At 44.2% G+C, this 20,970-nt stretch overlaps 1 protein-coding gene across 1 annotated transcript in view; it reads right to left on the bottom strand.

Moving 5' to 3' along the window:
• The window catches only part of Dlgap2 (DLG associated protein 2), a 654,093-nt gene that overhangs the window by 491,453 nt on the left and 141,670 nt on the right, over nt 1-20,970 (bottom strand). The window contains exon 2 of the mRNA XM_051182070.1: nt 12,044-12,098. Coding sequence (XP_051038027.1) covers nt 12,044-12,098 — 55 coding nt within the window. The remainder of the gene's footprint in view (nt 1-12,043; nt 12,099-20,970) is intronic.

Below are 20,970 nucleotides of genomic sequence, written 5' to 3'. Positions count from 1 at the left end.
TCATTCTGTCTGAGAACATGAAGGTAACCCCCTCTTTGGAAGAGGACATTTTCTGATCTGATCTGAAATATAGGGCTAACTTCTGCCTGCCAAGAACCACTATTTCACTCCACAGCATCTAACATGCTCCTGACCCTGGCAATCTCAGACAAGTCTTGTTATTTTCAAGGCCCTCTCTATAGTGCTTTCCCATAATTAGTTCACTTTTCTCACACACCTCACTCTCTAGCATCAGGCCTTAGGCCTCTGTTACAAGCACCTGTTCTATGTGGCTCAGGAGGTGGTAGAAGCATTTTAACTAAGCCTACCAACTGTGGAAACCCTGCTTGAGACTTTTCAGAGACATGCTTGAATGTCACCAACTGTTCCCTCTTGGAAAATATCCTACACAGCCACACAATCACCTTCAGAGCAGGAAACTTCAGGTAAAGACTTCATTCTGAATGTAAGGAGAAGCCCTTGGGCACTGCCACATCCTGGGTGGAAGGTGCCTAGTGATGACACAGGAAGTTTCTGACATTAATAAAACACTGTGCCCAGAGTGACTATTCTCCTCCAGGTTCTTTTCTGAAGTCTCCAGAGACACCAGACTGTTGCAACAGCTCCAGAAAAGTCTGTCTGCCAATTGAGATATAGACAAATCTCAGTCTATAGGACACCTGAGGGAGGGCTTACAATTTCTTTCAGTCTGTGTCACGATATAGGATTTGTCACATAGCAGATTCATGATAACATGCCACACAATTACCACATGTATTAGACCCCAGGCTTCTAGTGCCTAGACTAGGCCCACTGTCTTTTAACTTCAAAATTCTTAGCTTCACGTTGCCATGAGAAACATTTTCCTTTCTCAATTTCATTATTTGTGCATCAGTCCTTAATATCTCTGCAAATTAACCCCAACTCCTACCTGAGGAAATGGCTGCTATAAATCAAGTGGTTTGAGTGTGATTTATATGCCGCCTGAAAACTGTTGAGCAATGAGACTGTGCTATTAAATAAGCCAAGCCCTGTGGGAAATCCATCACTGTCTTTACATAAAACTGCAGCTCAGTTGTGAGAGAGGGAAGCTCAGCAGGCCAAGCTTGGTATGGCTGTAGCCATGGGAACCAAGGTTTCACCAGCCAAGGAATCTATACAGTGGCCACCAGGGTCCCTACACCAGGTAGTATCTAAGGGCATTTCAAACTTACCTATAAACTCAATCAAGGGGACTAGATTGGTTCAGCAGTTAAGAACACTTACTGAATTTGCAGAGGACCCAAGCTAGATTCCTAGCACCCCACATAGAACACTTATAACTAGCTCCAGGAGACCTACTGCCTCTGGCTCCTGTAGGCATTTGCACTCACATGTGTGTACCTATACACAGACACATATGCATAGACATAATCCTAAAAAATAATAAAAAAATATTTTTAAAATCCTAATTAATACTTGGTTTTACCAAAAATCAAACAGTCACACTTTTTAGAATTTTTCATTTATCACAGTATTTTTTACCATAAAATGCTTTACTGGCATTATTTTAAAAAATGTTTGGGCTGGAGTTCTTTGACAAATATTCAAACTTCCCAATCTCAAAAGACAGAATTCAGTAGTTTCCACTTGATGACTCCCTTTAGACTTATTAGGACTTCAGAAAGAAGCCAGCCATTCATGACATTAACACCCTCCTGTCAGAAAACAAGTGAGAAGGGCCCTACCAATGGAGGCCACTCAAGGGTGAGGAAGAGGGGTGTGGTCAATTCCAGGAGGCATGGCTCTCACTTTGACAAACAAACAAACAAACAATAAACAAAAACAGCATCACCATAAGGATACCCAAAGATAGATGGGTTCTTGAATAATCTGGTCATCTCCAGAAAACCTGACACTACAATGTCACCTACACACAGCATCTCACAGGTCACTCTACTACCCTTCGTCCAACCTCCATTTATACAACTCCAGATCCGCTTCCACCAAGAACTTGTAGTTATGAGGTAACTTTCCCTCCAGTTCTCCCAGAAAAAGTCCTCAGTGTCCACTGTGGGGCAAAAAGGATGGCATTCCCAAGAACAAAGAGAGAGAGTGACAAACTCACTGTCCAGAAGAGCCAAGGTGGAGTAGGAAGAGCTATGTTTCAACACACTACAGCTCAGGGTATCTTGCATCCTAATGAGAGAGGTAAGAACACCCTCTACCCCAATCCCTATTAAAACAGCCCAGCATCATGCAGAGATGCCAGCTAGGCCCAGGCCCCATATGAACAATGACTGGGTGCAATGGTGCAGGTAAAGGAGTGATTTCCACTGTCACATAGGGGGCCACATTGCAGAAACAGAGATATCACACTCATTCACTGTCACACAGGTGACTACACCGCAGAATCAGAGATATCACCCACTTTCTGTCTTGTGAACAACAGAAAACACTAGTGGAGTGACCAGAAACCCACAAATTTTCCATGAAAGGCCATAATGTATAACATGGGCCTTCATACACTATGTATAAATGTGCACACACGGACCACATCTAGTCCTGGGCAATGTACATCACTGGCTTCTGACAAGGAATCCCAAAGACCTCTGGAGTCTGAAGAGAATGTAGAGAGTGTTGGCTGTGAATACAAATAGCATATAGCAACACTGCAGGACCAGGTAAGGAGCCTGAAGAAAGAACAGAGGGATAGTAGAGCATGGGGGCTTGGTAAACCTGAACCAAGGCATGGAGAGAATCCAAAGGGGAAAGCTGTGCTATGGAAAACTAGACAGTATGGTGGTATTGTGTGACAAATGTTTCCTGGGGAGACATGTCTCCTCACCCCAGACAGGAAGCCACCAAAGTACCACTATCAACATCCACTTTGGTGAAGCATGTGTTCTACTGAAGTTATTTACAGGGGTATAAGTAAGAGTTGCATGGATACATCACCAGGGTCCTCCCCGGCATGGGTTGGGTGACAGTTCACAAAGCCTGGAGCAGACTATCTAGCCTGCAGGCTTCTCAATAGGTGGGAGAGTATCCTTTCTAGGGTAATTGGTTGCTCTAAAATTCTTCCAGGTAGCTCAGCTGGCTTCTGCTTCTTGTAGGCAACTGGTCTGGTCTCGGAGTCTTCTTCAGTGTGTGGCTTGTCTCAGAGTCCTCTGTGACGCTGAGCTTTGCTAGGCTGAGAGGAGCTCTCAGATTTTACTGCTTACCTGAGCAGGAAGGGGCTTAATGAATCTAGTCAGTTTCAGGAACTTTCTGAGGCTGTTTTGAAATGTTTATCTTCCCTGCAGGATGGAATGCTAAAGAGCTTCCCTGCAGGATGGAATGCTTCAGTCTTGGGGGAAACTTTTATTAACAGGTGTCTCATGGTATATGACAGGACCTGAACAAACAGCAAAAACACTAAGTGTGTGAACAGACAGACCTCCACCGAGTCAATTTGCAAGTGTTAAGGAACAATCCCCTATTAAGTCATCTCTTAATATAGGAGAAGCTCTCCTTAGAAAGAAGGGAAGTTAGGGGTCCATGTGGACCACACTCCAGGAGCCTGTGTCCTTTAGAGGAAGTCAGGTGTGCGATACTGTGCAGGACCCTTGCTATGCCTGATATTTCCTCTACATTTCCCCAAGAGACAAGAGCCATACCAATATGATGTTTCTGTCCCAAGATGGGCACAACTGTAACCTGGCACATGCTGACAGAGGGTGGGCACTACTGTGTTCAGGACATCCCTGTCTTTGGTTCTCTGGGTATGGCAGGCTCTGCCAGGCCCCTCCTTTGCCTCCCTCCCTCTTTTCAGGTAGCAAAGAACATGTATCAAAGAAAATGAGCTGCAACATGCTGCCCATCCCAGACTCCACAACCAAGGAACTAAAACCATTTGGAATAGGGTCCTTGTTATTTCCACCTCCACTATCCTATTACTTAGACTATTCCCTAATACACACTCACTTCAATCCTATATCTTAGGCTGTCAATTTCATATCAAATAATTCATTCTTATATGCCAAGACCCTTTACTCTCAGGGCCTGGTTTCTGAAATCCAGCTTATACATTGGTTACAATGTAATTTTTAAAGTAACATTGTTCAAAATTTTCAATAACTCATAAATGTACTGTAACAGTTTATCATGCATTCAGATCCTTTACCTCAACACAAATATGTTATATCTAAAAGCTATAAGAAATAATCACAGAATGGGACAATCCTTCCTTAGGTAAGAACTAGTAGTAACTGAATAACAGCATCACCCTCTAAAGTAAACCTCAGCAATGGCCACATCATCACTCATGGTCATCTCACAGATTTGTTTGCAAAAGGGCAAGGCCAATAGCCAGGCCACCCTTTAGAAATCAAGCTAGGTGTGAGGTAGTCTTGAAGTCTCTTGGAAAGATCTGTGCTCTACTCAGCAACTCAGGCAGGAAATGTCAGAACTCTATGTGTACTGTTCAAATGCCTGTGAACTGAGCCAGATTGTCAGACAAATGGTCGACCCCATTTCTATTACTGGCTTAGCTATCACCAACACTCATTGTCATCTTAGGGGGATTTTAACTGACTTCAACAAATAACAAGAATATTCAAAACCAGGTGCCTATATCTAAAATCTTTGAATTTTCAGTAAGTACACACGAATGCACACTTATGCACAATTGGCAATGACAATAAAAATGTTCTCAGCACTCAGGAAAGATTGTTATTCCAGATCTGGGAAAGCAATAGACACAATCATTTCAAAAACGTCTAAATATGGACCATGCAAATGGCAGTACAAAATACCTTAACATCTCATATACAGTCAGAGACATAAAATCTGTCTAGGGACTGGACTCTTCACAAAGTGAACCCTAAATGTGTCACAAAGCCAAAGAACACACAGACCTACTGTTAGTCAGACTGTACTTGTTCACAAAGGCCTTGTCCTTCTGAGGGCTGTCCTAAAAAACAGTTCAAAGAATCCAGAAGAGAACACATTTTCAGGGGTACAGGAACTGACTTGGAAGTTTAGGGCCCAGTAAGAGGGTGTCAGAGCCACACCACAAACATGAAGAAACAGACACTTGGGCAATGTTGACTGAGGCATCTCCACACCTCCACAGCAGCCTAATCCTGAATCACTGGACAGCTTCTCATGCATCTTACAAAGTGGCAGTTGAGTTCTATGCTGCAGGCTTCTGCATGGCACACTCATGGAGATTCTGTGTTCCTCATTATATAACTCACATTTTACCATACATGCCCCCTCTCCATACATTTTCATGCCTACAAGGCCAAATTAGCTTTCTTCAAACATTTGGCAGTTTTGCTCAGTCAGGATAGATTATTGCTGCCCTGTGCAAGTTCAACACACTGAAGCAACTCCCAAGGGAAACAGACCCTTCCTACCCATGGGAAGTGCTGTAATAGCTCTAGGCTTCTAACTATGTGTGTCCCACGAGGAAAGTACCCCTTAACTTTAAGAAGACCCTCTACATCTGGAGAGACTGTACCAAGAGTCTGACCAATCTCTAGCATTTCATGATTACATTAACCAATAGAAGGAACATTCATCTGGACATGAAGTGGATCTATCCAGGATGTGAAAGCCAAACCATAGCCACAGCATCACAAAAGGCAGGTACATCCTAACCCTTTCCACTCATCCTGGGTTCACACACTCCTCTCCTGTTTTGTGCCCACTCCCCTTCTTCAGTAGCACCTCTGGAAATCATACCTATATGCAAACGCCCAAATTCTTAGCAGTGATTTGAAGCCATTTTCCAACTTCAGTGTTCCACATCCAAACACATGTGGATGCATGCCTCCTACTCTTACTTCAGGGACAAGCTAGGAGCAGCAGGAATCTGAAAGCCCATGAACACTCCCGTATCTCCTCTCAGCCCTTCTTCTGACACAGTAGCCACGTCCTGAAGGATAACCCCCCCACCCCGGTCCTGATAAGGAACATGAATAATTCCTAGGATGGGCCACTTGAGTCACCTGTGTAAGCTAACTAACCCAACTTTCTGGGAGTTTGGCCCAACCCAATTAAGAGGAGAGAGCAAGAACTGCTAGGTTTCCATTTCATATCCACTCCTCGGAAGACCAAGATTGGTTTTGCAACAATAAGGGGCACTTAGCCTAAGTCTACCCCTCATCTTTGGTGACTTAAGGTTAGACTATGCTCAGGGACCTGTCACAACACTGATGTCATCCTCCCCTTTGTCATCAGTTCTGTGTATGTGTGAACGCACATGATCATGACTTACACTAGCATGACTTTGATGTAGCTCATAAATGAGTGGGTACGAGAAATATGGTATTAAATAGGAAGAAGAAAAGAGGGTGCTCGGTGAGGCAAAGATGGTCAAAGCGCCATAAATAGGTACAGAGCAGCCTGTGATGTAGAGCATGGTAGACATGGAGAAACTACAGACAAGATAGGTAGAGTGTGTGTTTGCTGTCTTTCTAGAAATAAATTGTGTATTGGACACATGGCACCAGATGCCAGCGGGGTAGGGGTGGGCTGTGCAATGCTGTAGTGAAACACTCCAAGCTCTCACTGGAGCAGAGCTTCCTAAGACAGCAGGGGTATTAGGAGCTCCAAAAGAGCATGGAGGTAACAGGGATGAGAATCCTGGAGAAAATCTGTCAGCCCCTGAGTGGACTTCAGAGCATCCAGCTGCAAGGATTGCCCCTAACAAACCTCTTGCCTAATATACTTTTTCACCCTAAAGAGCCTTTGAAAAAGTCTAGAGTACCTTGCACTGCGTGGTCACTTCCTCTCCATTACCTGGAGCACATTCTGAGATGTTAGTTAAACAGGCAGCGCTAAGTTTAGCATTCATCCACTTAGGCTTGGAAAGAATGATGGCACAGGCTAAGACTTACTTTCTTCCCTCACTTTCCCAAGCAGGAAAGTGTAGGTTGGTCAAGCTTAGAGCCTCCTCAGGAAGTTAATTTGGCTACTCCCACCTGCAGAGAGCTGTGGTGGCCTGCACAGGGTGGTCAGGTGACATTGTGGCATATTATTAAGGCCCATTGTTCAAACTACAGGGTGAAACTGAAACTTCTCAAAGGAGAAGAATCAAGAGCATCTGGCCTTGGGCCTCATGCCTTCTCACCTCCACACCAAGGAACCTAAGGGACCACAGTTCCGTGGGGGTCAACATCTCAGGCTCCATACAGGAGACCATTGCAGGGATGGGGCTGGACACGGTTCACTCTGGGATGCATTTCTGTTGGGATGCACAGTTATCCACTTTAATGAAAAACTGCCACCTAATACACAATTGAGAGCCTATAGGTGAAGGAAAGCCACATTACATAAAGCAATTTTAGTTCTAAAACTATTGGCCTATAGCCATACATTCTGGCTTTAATTTTGTATCACAAACAATATTCTAATGAAGTCATTTTCAGTTTATGAAATTAAGCCCTTGGATGCATGAGAGGATTTCCTTCTGTCATTGGCTGGCGGATGGAAACTGGGCACTCTGCTCACTCAAGGACAGCAGTGTTAAGAGACAAGAGAAGGCAAATCTCCACAGCTTATGCCATTTACTTTCTCCATTTAGCTCAGTGCTCAGTATTCTTAGTTTATGAATCATATCACATGGCATTCTATTTGTACAAACCTCAATTCCTTTTTGAAAAGGAAGTATAAATAATTGCAGTAACTGGGTAAAAAAAAAAAAAGTCACTTGGAGCATTTGGCCTTTCAAAGAATAACCTTCAACAGATAACATGGTGGCACATGCCTTTAGTTCCAGCACTTGGGAGGCAGAGGCAGACGGATCTCAGTGAGTTCGAGGCCAACCTGGTCTACAGAGTGAATTCCAGGATTGTTATAAATGAAACGGCATTACCCTGTATCTGTGCGTGTTCACTCTGTACATAGCAAACTCTTCCAGGACACTTGCACACACAGTACTTGTTGCACACATCCTAGGAGCCTCACCCACCAGTCACCCACAGCCCCTCTCCTCCTACAGCATCAACATCGCCCATCCTCATCATTTTGCCCTGCACTTGATCAGAAAGCAGCACGTAGATAGTGAGGATTTCCTGAGGTTCCTGTAGCATCATAGAACAACACAATGAGAGGAGTGAGATGCTGTGTGAGCGCAGCAGAACACTCAGCAGCTGTGGGAGGGAAACCAGGAACTGAGGTCTGTGTGCTTATCGCTGGAAGAGGACAGTGTCTTTCCTACACAAGCAGTAGCCAAAGCTAATGTAAAACTCTAAACTAGAGGACTGCAAGACCACCATGTAGGGTATCCCCCACAACACCAGGAAACAGCATTACTGCCACATCTGAATGAGCCAGGGCACTCACTGTCCCTGGCGCCAGTCACTTTAAGTCATGTCCCTGCAGACAGGCTGTGGGAAAAGAATGGACTGACTCATCGGTTTCCCCTTATTTCTCCACTGTGAAATTACAAGCTGTTGGAAACCTTCGGCTCAGGAGAAACCTAACAGATGGAAAAATTGCCACCCTTTCCTGCCATCTCAACAAAGACACCTGTCCTCTCTGTTTTCTGAACTAAAAGTGCAAGTTGACTACCAGTGACTCTAATTTCAACAGCCCTCCTGTTCCTTGGATGGATTAATGATGTATAATTTAAGTTGAGTGCCCTGTAGACCCCTGAAGTCCTATGGAATAATGCATATATACTACATATCTGCATGTTTAGAACTATCTGTTCAACCCATGTAGATATTGTAAAATTAGAGATCCTATTTCAGACATTAGGTTTTAATCCAAGATTCCATTCAGCCCAAATACACTAAGCAATTTGCACCACACGGAGTCCAAGTTCAACCACAATCAGTACCCTGGGAAGGCTGTACAAAAAACAACAGCCTCCCTCCACCTACCCAGGGACTGATTAGAGTAGGGCATCTTCCAGTCTCTTCCAAGGACCTTTTAGCAGAGCTGGGGACTGGCCATGGTAGGAGAACTTGCAACACAGAAACTGGTGTTCCCACCTCCCCAGTGTCACCCCGTGGGGAAAGCTGGTTGACTAACATCTCACTGGCAGTCAGGTGACCTCGGAGTCAGAAGTGCTCAGGTGTTCCAGGAATACCACTATGAACAGGCAAAGAAACAAGAATGGCGGACACACGTGTGAAGAAGATCATAAAACTCTTTTTACTCAGCTTCTATGGGACGTTTCACAGTCACCTTTCTGTGACTTTGGAATGAAATACAGCCCAAAGCCCAATCTCCCTGTGAGTGTGGTCTGTGTAGGGCCTGTCACTTTGTTGTTGTCAAGGCCTGTGGGGAATGAATGATTTTGCCATTTTACAAGATGAATCTGTTCCCAAAATGTCTTCATTCTTGGTGGCAAAACAGGCTGTCTCCTGGTGGACACAGACAAGCACCCTGAGGCAGCCAAGCCAGAGTCAAGTGAGAGCCCAGCTGACAGCACCTTAGACTTTGTAAGATCACGTGACCACACTGAAACAACCGCTGACAAACACGATGAGAACTAAACAGCTGCCAACGTTTGACCTGTCTGTATCTCACTAAAAGGGAAATATGTCCCATTGGTTGCCACTGATAGCTTCCCTAATCTTCCCCATATGAAACTGATGTACAAGTCTCATGAACATGGAAGAACAGCAGAAGATTAAATAGTTTCTACATCCAGAATCAAAGTTCCCATGCCCCCAAAGTTAAGGGCATAAAGTGTTGAAGCAATACAAGAGATAACCATGGCTTAAAGTGGTAAGACTGAGCTGCGTATAAAACTACAAAGATGATGTATGTCAGAAAGCTGCTGTTCAGAAAACTTCGTAAAATCACCCAGAAGTCAGCATGCTCTATGGGTCTACATCCACCTAAGACCCACCAGCCCCAAGTGAAACAAAGGTGGTACCCCAGAAGTTGTGGCCAAGGACATCTCCAGTTAGTAATCCTTTTGCCAAAATGGGTTTCAAGGTAGGAGAGAGCCAATTGTACAAATTATAACAAAATGTGGCTATATTTGAGCCAAAGACAGCAACTGGAATCATAGGTATCAATAGAGATGCCCTTGACCACCTTGGCAGCTACCATGGTCCAGTGCACACAGCTGTTGGGCTGGGTTTACAAGGTACATAGATCTCAACCCAAAGGCAAAATAAAGGTCTCATAACTAAAATCACTGAAAGTGGAAAAAGTGTCTCAAAGTGAAAAACTGAATTAAACCCAGGGCTACAAACATACTGAAAACTCTACCACCACGCCACACCTCAGCAGCAGTGTGTTCTGGCAAAGAAATATTGCATTTACCTTTGTGTTTCAAAAAGCCTCATGCTTATGATTTCCCTTCGCAAAACATCAAAGGGAAAAAAAAACCAACAATAAGAACAAAAAAAAAAAAAAAAAAAAAAAAAAAAAAAAAAAACATGCTGAACTTGTGCCTCAATTCTTCTGTAAACAAATTCCAAAATTCACCAAACTTAACACAAGCAATTAGATGAGGACAAAACAATGACATATCAATGATATATATTACTTCAAAACCAGCCATGTTTAATTCAGAAACACCAAGCTCAGTGTAGGCAGTCTGCCTGGGTCTTAGAGCCAACAAGCAGCATTCTTAGGAAATGAAAAAAAAATCTTGAGATGGCAAACATCTCCCAAACTCACTTGAAGCTTTGCACACAGCAAAGAGTCTCAAAATACCCAAAACTCATCTCAGTCCTCAAAACCCACTGCTACCTTCATGCACCAGAGCTCAGCTTATTTTCATTGCCTGGAGGATACTTGTAGTATTAGGGCAGCACAAGCGACTTGGCCCCTGGTCCTCCTCACACCTCATTACTGGGCTTCTTCACAGTACGTGTCCTGCATCTTCAACACTGACCATGCCTGCCAGAAAATGCAGGCTTAAAATAATATCTAACTATGTTATAAGTATGTTTCTCTATAAATATAGTAAATAAGATACAAATATGTCTCAGTGGCAAGAAACAAACTCTTTGAAAAAGGATGGCATCGGTAACAAAATATATCCACATTTCTTATTTAAGAAATGAAAATCCACCAAACCTTTGCGTTTACATTGAATATGCAACATAAACAGGACTTTCACCCCTCAGTGGTCATGCCTATTTATATGTATAATGTGCCAGTGGAAATTTCACCAGAGCAGGCCCCTGTGTCTTCATAGAAGGCAAACAAACCTCTGTTTCATACCCAACAAAAATATCCTGGAGTAGTGGGGCACACCTTTAATCCCAGAACTTGAGAGGCAGAAGCAGGTGATATCTGAGTACAAGGCCAGCCTGGTCTACAAAGTGAGTTCCAGAACAGCCAAGGCTATTATACAGAGAAACTCTGGATTTTAGGGACATGCAAGCTCTGAAAAACCCTTTCTAGGTATCAGCCACATTCACAACCTGCTCCTCGGATTCTGAGATTTTCATTTTGATGAAAATAACTTCAGTGAGAGGCTATCTTCATGGAATAATCAAAGCACAGACCAACAAGATAGCACATCTTACATCTCATTTATAATGTTAAAACAACCAAGTTCCAAAATGGCTTTTAACCCTCTTTCTCACCATCACATGTCCTTAGAAGCAACACAGAGCACTTATTCTCTGCCCACACCATCCATCCAGCATGAAAAGCTGCAGGATAACACAAGTGTCCACTGCAATATCCCTAGTCCTTCCTGACTTCCCCAAACCCCAAAGAACATGTATATGGCTGACTCCAAACTCTGATGGCCAATGGCCACCAAACACCCCAAACCAGCCAGAAATAATCAGAGCTGCTTTTAGTAAGTAAGTATAATAACCAAATAAAACAGCTTTGGAGATGATATATACAACTTGATTTTTTTTATATAAAAAAAAGCCAATGTCCCTTAAAAATCCAAGTTTATAAACATCTGAATCCATTTCTTTGGTCAGTAAAAACAGAAATTTAAACTCGACTTGTAGCTGAACACAGCACCTCTTTCAGTTATCAAATAATGACATACACAAACACACCTGCAAAAAGTCCAAACAACATCTACCTCAAGCATCAAGTTGCTTTGTGTCACTGACACACAACCTGTGGCCGCAGACAAGGAGGAAGCAGATCTTACCTGTGTTCCTGTCTGGTAAGATGCAGCAATGTTTCTGCAGGATGCCGGGCAAAACCTGTTTCAAAACAAATAAATAAAATGCACTCAGTCGTTATTCAGGCAGAGGTGAAGCATCTCATTAACTGTTGTGAAGAATTTCTCTAATAAGATCATTCAATGTTGTACAAAGTCATTGCGCTCAAGATGTCCTCAATAATCAACCCGTATGGAAAACGCTGATGACATACATTTTCATCAAAAAGGTTAATCAAGTAAGTGTGTTGATTGTATATGGCTCTCCTGGGATGTGGCTGCCACTGGGTAATGCACACCCTGATGGGCCCTAAGAGATCTGGAACACAGCTCTGGAGGGACTGCTGTGTGTAGGCAAATGGGCACACCAATTTTCCTGGTGGCTTTTAAAATATTAGGTGCATTTAGAGTCTGACAATGGAGCCTTGCTGGGACATTATGCTGGCTCTTCATTGGGGACCTAAGCTCAGCTGCTCTCATCCCTCATCCAAAAGATTTGGGAGGAAAATGTAAAACAAAAAGCTGTGTTTAGAATCTAACCTTGGTAGCAAAAGGTGAAGGAAGCACCTCATTTGATTTGAGGGTAGAAATAATAGAAACTGGTTTTGTCAAGAAAATTCTACAATGTAAAGCTTCTGCAAAAAGTCTGCAGTAGGGGTTCTCAGCAGGAAACTTATGTTCCTGCTTCCTAAGCTGCTCAAAGCTAAGTTGAACTCTCACATGCTCCACAAGACCAGGCAAGGTGGACCCTCAGCCAGCAATGGCATCTGTCTAGAGCTGTCAGCCAGGAAGGCTCTGTTACTTCAGAGCGTTAAGTTCCATGCAAAGGGCAGAGGTGTCCCAGGAAACAGCAAGAACCTTACAGCCACTTTTGTGGACTTAAATGAATCCTTCCCTGCCTTAGCCAATCTTACTCCCTCCACTCTCTCAGAATACCTTGTGTGCTGCACATAACAGCATGGACAATTTTCTGACTCTGGTAAAATCTGTTAACAACAAGAATCAAATAAAATAAATCAATAAGCAAATCAATATCTAGCACATGCTGTGGAAAATATGGAATGAGAGTTCAAAAACATATTCTGATTTTTGCCCAGTTGACTGCTGCATTGGAACACAAACCATAGCTTGTGAAAACCTCATTAATCTTCAAGAGCATGACAAGAACCACCTTGTCAACTCTGACCTATGATCTAAAGTATTTGGCATTCATGGTCTCCATCCACCAAGACCACCCCCATTTTGTTTCTGATTCCTCCCGACAGCAGCTCTGAGCCTTCAATGCTCAGGGTGCAAGAACACAGAGTTACATTGGGCAATTCCTCATGGACTATGGCCCTCCAATTAGGAAACTGACTCTAAACCCAGTAGTTATAGTGGTAAGATCTCTCTGACACTGTCATCAGAATGGCCACAATGTCACCTTTCCCCTGGGTCCTGAACTGTGACCTATGCTTAAGCCAGATCCTGAAGGCCATGTTGTCTATGGGAAGGTCTAACCTGTAGACCATTAAGTTGAGGAACAGAATGTTAGTTTGTGTGACGTGTGACCTTAAAGACTGATCAACCCTTCCCAGGGGCAGTCAAGCTCTCTGGGTCCAGCCAGGTAGACACCCAGTTCTGGAACACTGGTGACTTCATGCTCAGGCTTCCTTCTTCTCCTCAGAGCTTCCCCAAACTGCTGCTACCCCTAAAATTCACTGGCATAATCCAGGTATCTCACTTATAATCCCTTTGAAGCAGCACTCCCTCCCCGCTACACCCACAATTTTTTTTTCATGCCAAGTAGCTTTCATTTGGTCCCCAAACAGGAAAATAAAAGAAGCCATAAGAAGTCGTAAACAGTCCATGGTAGAATTCACCTTGACTTTCCCAACGGCAGACGATTTGTGTTCAAAAATGGCGCCTATATCTAATCCTGACAGTCTCCTCCCAGCCGTGGTCCCGGGTAAGACACCTGCACTAAATCTTGGGTACAGCCACAGCCTCTCAAATGCCAGGCACACATCACTTCCTTGCAGCCAGCTTAAGGGAACAACCAGGCGGGACCATAATGGGGTTATTTCCTTCTCTCTGAAGGATTTACAGAAGGCAGCAAAGGGAGAATGAAATTATCTCGCCTGCCCAAAGGCACTTTAAAAAGTTCAAACCTGCCTATTCTCTGAGAGCATTTAACAGCTGAAGGTAATTGGAGACACTGAGCCTGCTCTTCACAGTCAGGACAGAGGGACCTACAAATTCAAAGACCCCTAGATAGCCCATCAGTACTACCCAAGGTCTTGGGGTGTCCATCATTCCACATTCTGAGGAGACCCCTATTGGTAAGTATGATTGTAGGTTTCAGAGTCTTCCAACTGGAGATCCACTTCCTAAAAAAGAACGCCAACATCTCAGTTGTCTGAATCCTGCTTGCACTCTAGGTACCACCTTCTTAGATAAAGCATACCCAGGAAACTGATGATACTGTAATATTAATGGAAGGAAATTTAGAATTCATGTGTCTGGCAACTTTGGCTGCATTTCACATACTCCAGGGTACACTAGCCATGGCATGATGTTTAACAGTATGGACACCAAGCCCATCTTTTCTTCGGGGTGGTGAAGCCAAGGCCATGGAAGACTCCAGGCCTCTAGTCATCCAGGCAGTACCTCTGTGTAATCTTATTGCATCCTCCTCAGGTCCCAGGTGACTGTAGCTGCCACCTGTCCCTAGACACACTTTCCTCTGCACTCCCATTAACATCCTAAGGGACTCTGTGGTCCTCTGACTTTGACCCTCTCATCACCTCTCACCTCTAACCCTCCTATTAACTCTGGTCTCTAAAGGGGGAACATAACAGTTCATCTATTTAAAGTCCATGTGACCTGGGAAAATTCCCCTATGTAGAACATCATTCTCTCAAAGCAGATGTGACAGGTGTCACTTAAAGATGGCTTAGAACATTTAGACATATTGCCACAGAGTCTGCAGGTCTAAAGCCCAAAATCAAAGTATAGGCAGAGTAACATCATGTTTCAATAGCCTCTCTACTCCTTATGGCTCCTGGCACCCTGGGCTTACCACCATATTCCACCAATTTCGACTGTATCTGCATGGCCAAATTTTTCCCTATCTCTCTACATGGTCTTCCCTCCATAAACATGTCAGCAAAGTCTTCTCTCCCCATGTGTGCACTAGTGTGACCTACTATTCATGCTTGTTCATGGTCTTCTTTCCATACATGTATGTCCACACCTACATTGTCTTCTCTCCATACATGTGTATCCACACCCATTGAGTGTTGCCTTCACATGCATGTCAACCATACCTCTCTTCTGCATGTGCCTACATGTCTTCTCATTCATGTACCCATTTGTCCTCTTTTGCAAATAGACAGTCCAATTCAATTAGAGCCCACCCTCACAGCCTCATCTGCCCTGGCAAAGTCTTCTAGGACCCTATATCCAAAGTGAGGCATATTGTCAACCCATAGTATGATAAGACACTGCAGTAAAGGAGTCCCAGTCTTGGTGTCATTTATTGGCAAGTCATGGACTTCTCTGGGCTTGAATTTGCCACAAGACAATAAACCCAGAGCTTCTTTAAAATGTAGCTTGGACTCCCCTGGCTACCAGGAGTCTTTGTTTTCTCACTATCACAGTACTGTCTAGCCAAGTTCCTTGTTCTTTCATCCCAATCTCCTTGCTTTCTGATGCTTTTCCTTCACAGTGCCCTGTGGGATGGCTACTCACTCATTTTCACATATGCATCACTGAGAACATGGAACAGAACATAGTCTAGGCCTTGCATCCTTCCCCTGTGTCCACCTGCAGCAAATTCTCACGTTCTTAGCTATGTTCCTTTCCCTTGCCTCTGGGCCATTCTACCTGCAACTGCTGGTTTGAGCTCATATTTACCTTCAAACTGCCCCACCCATGCTGAGGCCCCACACTGAACCCCATGAGTAGGTGTCTGATGTGTTCTGGGGACTCAGAAGTCACATGCATTGGGTGTGTACTGAGTAGAACTTGAAAGAAGACCATGGTGCAGAGGCTCCTTAGTAGGTGAGGTGTAACATCTTGGCCTGCATACGGGAACCAGGACATTCCTGACTATCCACTTGCTCCTGAACCTTCCACTCCTCATCCAAATAACCACAAGGTATTAGAATGTCCCTAGGTGACCATCACAAGAAAGTCTGATAAGGGGCTCCTTGCCTCCTTCCTTCATCCATTCCTCTGGCCAGGCTTCCTCCTGCCAAGCTCTCACTATGCCTAAAGAATTCTCATAGCACAGCTCCAAACTGGTCCATAAGATTCAGCAAAACACCAGCAGAAATCTGTTTTCCTTTGTTAAATGCAAACAAGGCATTGGAGCATTGAGGGCATGGTGCATGTGTGATGCTTGTGACCACCCTGGCTCAAGTCAGATGTCCCCATGTCAAAGATATTACTATGTGAGGGTGATCAGTCTCAAAAGAAAGGGATAGGGTCCCCCATATGCTCATTACAGCCCATTCCAAAAACCTAACATCTGCTCCATACCTGTCTCTGTGCTCTTTCCCAAGCCCCACGGAGCAGCTCTGTAAGCTTCTGAATCTAATCCTGGTGATAGATGGTGATGACCTGATTCAGCCCCTCCCAGACACTGCCGTCCCATTCTCCCTCACACCAGGGTCTATTCGCTTCCAAACAATGACACTTGCTCGGTTTCTCAGCAAAGAGACAGCCTACTTCCTATTCATAGCAAAGTTATGCACTCACTCTGAAGTATAGCTAGCATGGGCCTGATGAGGGACTGTCAATGTGAGCCTGAGGGCCTAATGGACCCACACTCTGGGTCTACCTGTGTAACACTGGAAGCTCTCACCCTCTAATTCTCAGGAACTCTGATATCTTTTCAGGTTTCTCTTCCTGGAAATTCCATTACTTTGGAGCAGGGATGAGAGGATCTAATCACCGTTTCCACTCTGTTCCTCTGCTATTTTGGTACACTTTCATAGATTTCTCTCTGCTTTGTATTCTAACCCTCTAGCGAACACCTCAGGTCTGGCCATCCACTGTTATTCATTGGTGATTTTCCTTTATGTTACCTGGCTCTGGCTCTTTGCTCCCCCATCTTCTGCCCTGGGGACAGGAATATTGATGGCTCCCATACTTTTGACACTGTCTATTCTCGGTGACATCATGGCTATAAAAGCTGATGCTCCATGGTCATCCACCTTGCTTAATATCAAGGCCCATGTGCTATCATCTGATACCCAGAACTGTTAATATGGGGTCAAACCAACATCATGCATTCCCAGTCTGAAATAAGTGCATGATGAAGAGACAGGTATTCATGTGGTCTCTCCTCAAGACTACAACAGCCACAAAGGAGGGCAATAACTGTCATCAAAGATTACCAGCTCTCTGAGTTATAGTTAATCTCAAAGATAAAAGGATGTGGCCTTGTGGCCTTTGAGAGGTCCAGTATACATGGCATATTGTCCTGTTTTTAACCTCTTAAAACATTAATAGACAGTATTCCCAAATATAAGTTATTAAGAAGAATCATTCTTTCTCATCCTCATCTCTCTCTCTCACCATTGATAGCCTCCCTTCCTGGACAACAGGATGCTGGGCCCATTAAGCTGCTTGGGCATTCCCATCAGTCAGTGTTTTTGCTGTTTGTACAAGAGCTCAGCACTGTGGCATTTAAAAACTTGAAGTGACATTACACAGTTTAACATGCTTCTTAGAGGACACAGGCCTCAAAAGCATAGACACATTCTTTAGTGTCAAGAACATTAGTAAGAATTCAATTAACTTTTCCCAACCAATTGAACTGTGAAGAAATGGCCTTAGATTTCTTCTAGAAAATGTAGTATCCCATGCTGCCTCTTAAGAGAGGATACTCAGCAGCATCCAATTTCCACAGAATCTGGAGATGCTGGTCTTCATGTGATCTGGGCCATCCTCTACTGCTTTCTTCTTGTGGTGTTGACAATAATGAGTATACACATCAAAGGCCCTTCACAGACAAGAAGGACAAGTGCACACCTCAGGATTTCCCTGTGTGTCTCCACATGCCTCCTTCATGCTCAATGTAAGTAAGATGGGCAAAGATCCTTGACTTTGTCATGGTAAGCAGTCACACATGCACCAGAACCATTTATAAAACTGCAGCCTCTGAGTTGGGTCTGAGCACTGAGACCCAACTCAGGACTGGACAGCTCCTTCACTTACAAGAACACCAATTGATCTGAAACTCTGCCTCAGTGCTCAGCTCAGGATGAAAACAATCCTTCAAAGCAGACGAAGGGAAAAGAGGAGTGGAATGAAAAATGTCAGCCAGGGCCCAGTGCCAGAGTCAGCACTGGCCATCACCTTCTATTTCCATGGTTCTCATGCAGGTGTCATGGCCATCAAAGCCAGAGCCTAGAACACAGAGCAGGACCTGACACTGGACAAGTTGTCACCAGTGCCCTCATCTATGTCATCTGTGAAAATCCATGAGTCAGTAGTGAATGAAATCTACCATAACTAACTCAGTGGGGCTAGGAACTGAATTTCACATTCTCTGGAGATGCTGCAGCAATAATCCAGGAGACAATTTAAGAACCACAAGCAGCATCCATCTATTGACTTCTCATCCATTGACTGTCCCATTATAGTTCATGCAACAGAAACATGGTGTCAAGCTGATGAGGGACTGATGGGGATGGACAGCACAACTGCTGTGCAGAGAGAAATCAATCTCTGTGTGTCTCCGCAACTTGAAGAACAGATGGAGGGCTACTCAGAGGAGCTGGAAATGCGAGCCTGGAGTATCTCCAGAGCAGACTGCACTGACAACCCTTAGCTTAGGAGTACATGGTATCCCAGAGGGCAGGAGTGACGCAGACAAATGGAAATCTACATCTAGGCCTAGGTCACCTGCAAGGACCATAACTAGCATCAGTACTCACCCCTCTGCATATGGAAAACCTACTGCTGTCTCAGACCTAAGCTGGCTATACTAATATGGACTGCCAGGTTCTCATCATCTCTGGTTCTTACATATGTATGCTATAAACAAAAGTAGTCCTAAGAATATCTAGGACACTAATGAGAGGAACCAGCATGTACAGTTTTGGGCACAGAACCCAAAGATACAAACAGACATGAACATCATAGAACCCAAGGACAAAAACACACATGAACACCACATGAATATCATCAGGTTGCACACCCAGCAGGGCCACCCTCCTCTGAAGCCAACATTCCTAGAATGAGCACCGCTGGGCATCACCTGCCTTATCCTTCCCCCATCACAAACAAGAAACATGAAATATCCTTCTCTGAAACCATTTTAAACAAAACTCCTCCTACAAATACAAATAGTTTTCCAGCTAAAATCCCCACTCGGCTGTCAGCAATAGCAGCTAGCTGACAAGTGACTCCCATGAGTCTCTTCACAACCTCAAAGTTAGTGAGAACATTGAGGACCACTAAATATTAACAAATAACTTCCACTGTGAGAAAGACCAAAATCACAACAATAAAATTTCTGTAAGAAATGGGACATTTAAAGACAATGACTATCAACATTTCAGAATTCTAGAGATGGTGTGGATGATGTTGCTATTGGTTTCATTATGTAGCCCAAGATAACTTTGAATTCATGACCTTCCTGCCTCCAATTCCCAAATTGTTGGATTACAACAGAAGCAAGGCTCCATGCCTAACAACCCTAGATGCTTATGTCTGACTAAAAGTAGGATGCTACACTCACAGAAGCACAACCCAAGAGAAAGACCCTTTGGAAGTCAGAGTCAACCAGCATTTTAATAAAATGCTTAAAGTAAAATAGACTCAAGACATTATCTCAGAATGTAGAGAGCAAAATGTACTAAGGATTGACAGAGAGAAAAAAAGACAAAAAACCCTTGTTTTTGTTTGAGGTCCTGGGGCCCATTACAAATTAGGTAAATCTCCTCCACAGAGCCAGGATTGTTAACACTGAAGGGTTTCAGTACACTGCAGCAGAAGTCAGTGCCACAGCCTGGGGCCTGAAGGCCACAGAGCTCCATGCCCATTTCACTGCAGGTGGTCATCTACAGCCCAGGTGGGGTTGAACTACAGTGTCCTCACCTGGATCTCCAAAGGAGAGTGAAGCCTCCTTTGAACGACATGGTAGCACTTAAGACTCCTATACAAGGACATGATATTCCAAGTCATAATGGAGAAGGGCCACCCTGCATGCTACATCAGAAAAGAACAGGGAGCCACAGAGGACACCTACAGCCTCTGGAGCAAATAAACTGTGGATCTGCGCTTCAAAAGCTGACTCTCTAATAAGGAAATGCTTAGCCTTCACAGTAGATGGCTGCATCTTCCTTGGCTTGTCAGTTACCATGGGAACCCCACACTCTAGGACATCTGGGTACCACATCATCACAGCCTTTGTCCTACTTAGTTAGGGCTTCTATTGCTGTGATGAAACATCATACCCAAAAGCTGGGGAGGAAAGGGTTTGTCTTACACTTCCATACCACTGGTCATCAATAAAAATTCATGACAGGAACTCAAACAGGAAAGGAACCTAGAGGCAGGAGCTGATGCAGAGGTCATGGAACGGTGCTGCTTACTAGCTTACTCCTCATGAATTGCTCAGCCTGTTCTCATATTGAGCCCAGGACCACCAGGCCCCTCACTCCACCATCTCCACCAAATCATGGAGTCCAGGAGAGCAGAACAGAGTCTATGCTCTACAAATACTACTCAAAAAAAAAAAACAGAGAACACACACAAAGCAGAGCTCTGTACCCTGCCATTGCCACCCCCACAGCAGACTGAGCCCCTAGGAGCTTCCCCTATGGCTAGGAAGACTCAAGGTAGCAGAAGGGCAGATGCCTGCCCGCCTCAGAGCACATGGCCTTCCCTGTGACTTCCCTTCTCTGACACTTCTACTT

This window comes from Phodopus roborovskii, unplaced genomic scaffold, assembly GCF_943737965.1.
Source record: "Phodopus roborovskii unplaced genomic scaffold, PHOROB, whole genome shotgun sequence".
In the NCBI taxonomy this organism is placed as follows: Eukaryota; Metazoa; Chordata; class Mammalia; order Rodentia; family Cricetidae; genus Phodopus; species Phodopus roborovskii.
The sequence above is the reverse complement of the archived record's forward strand: the minus strand, read 5'-3'. Positions and strand labels throughout refer to the sequence as shown.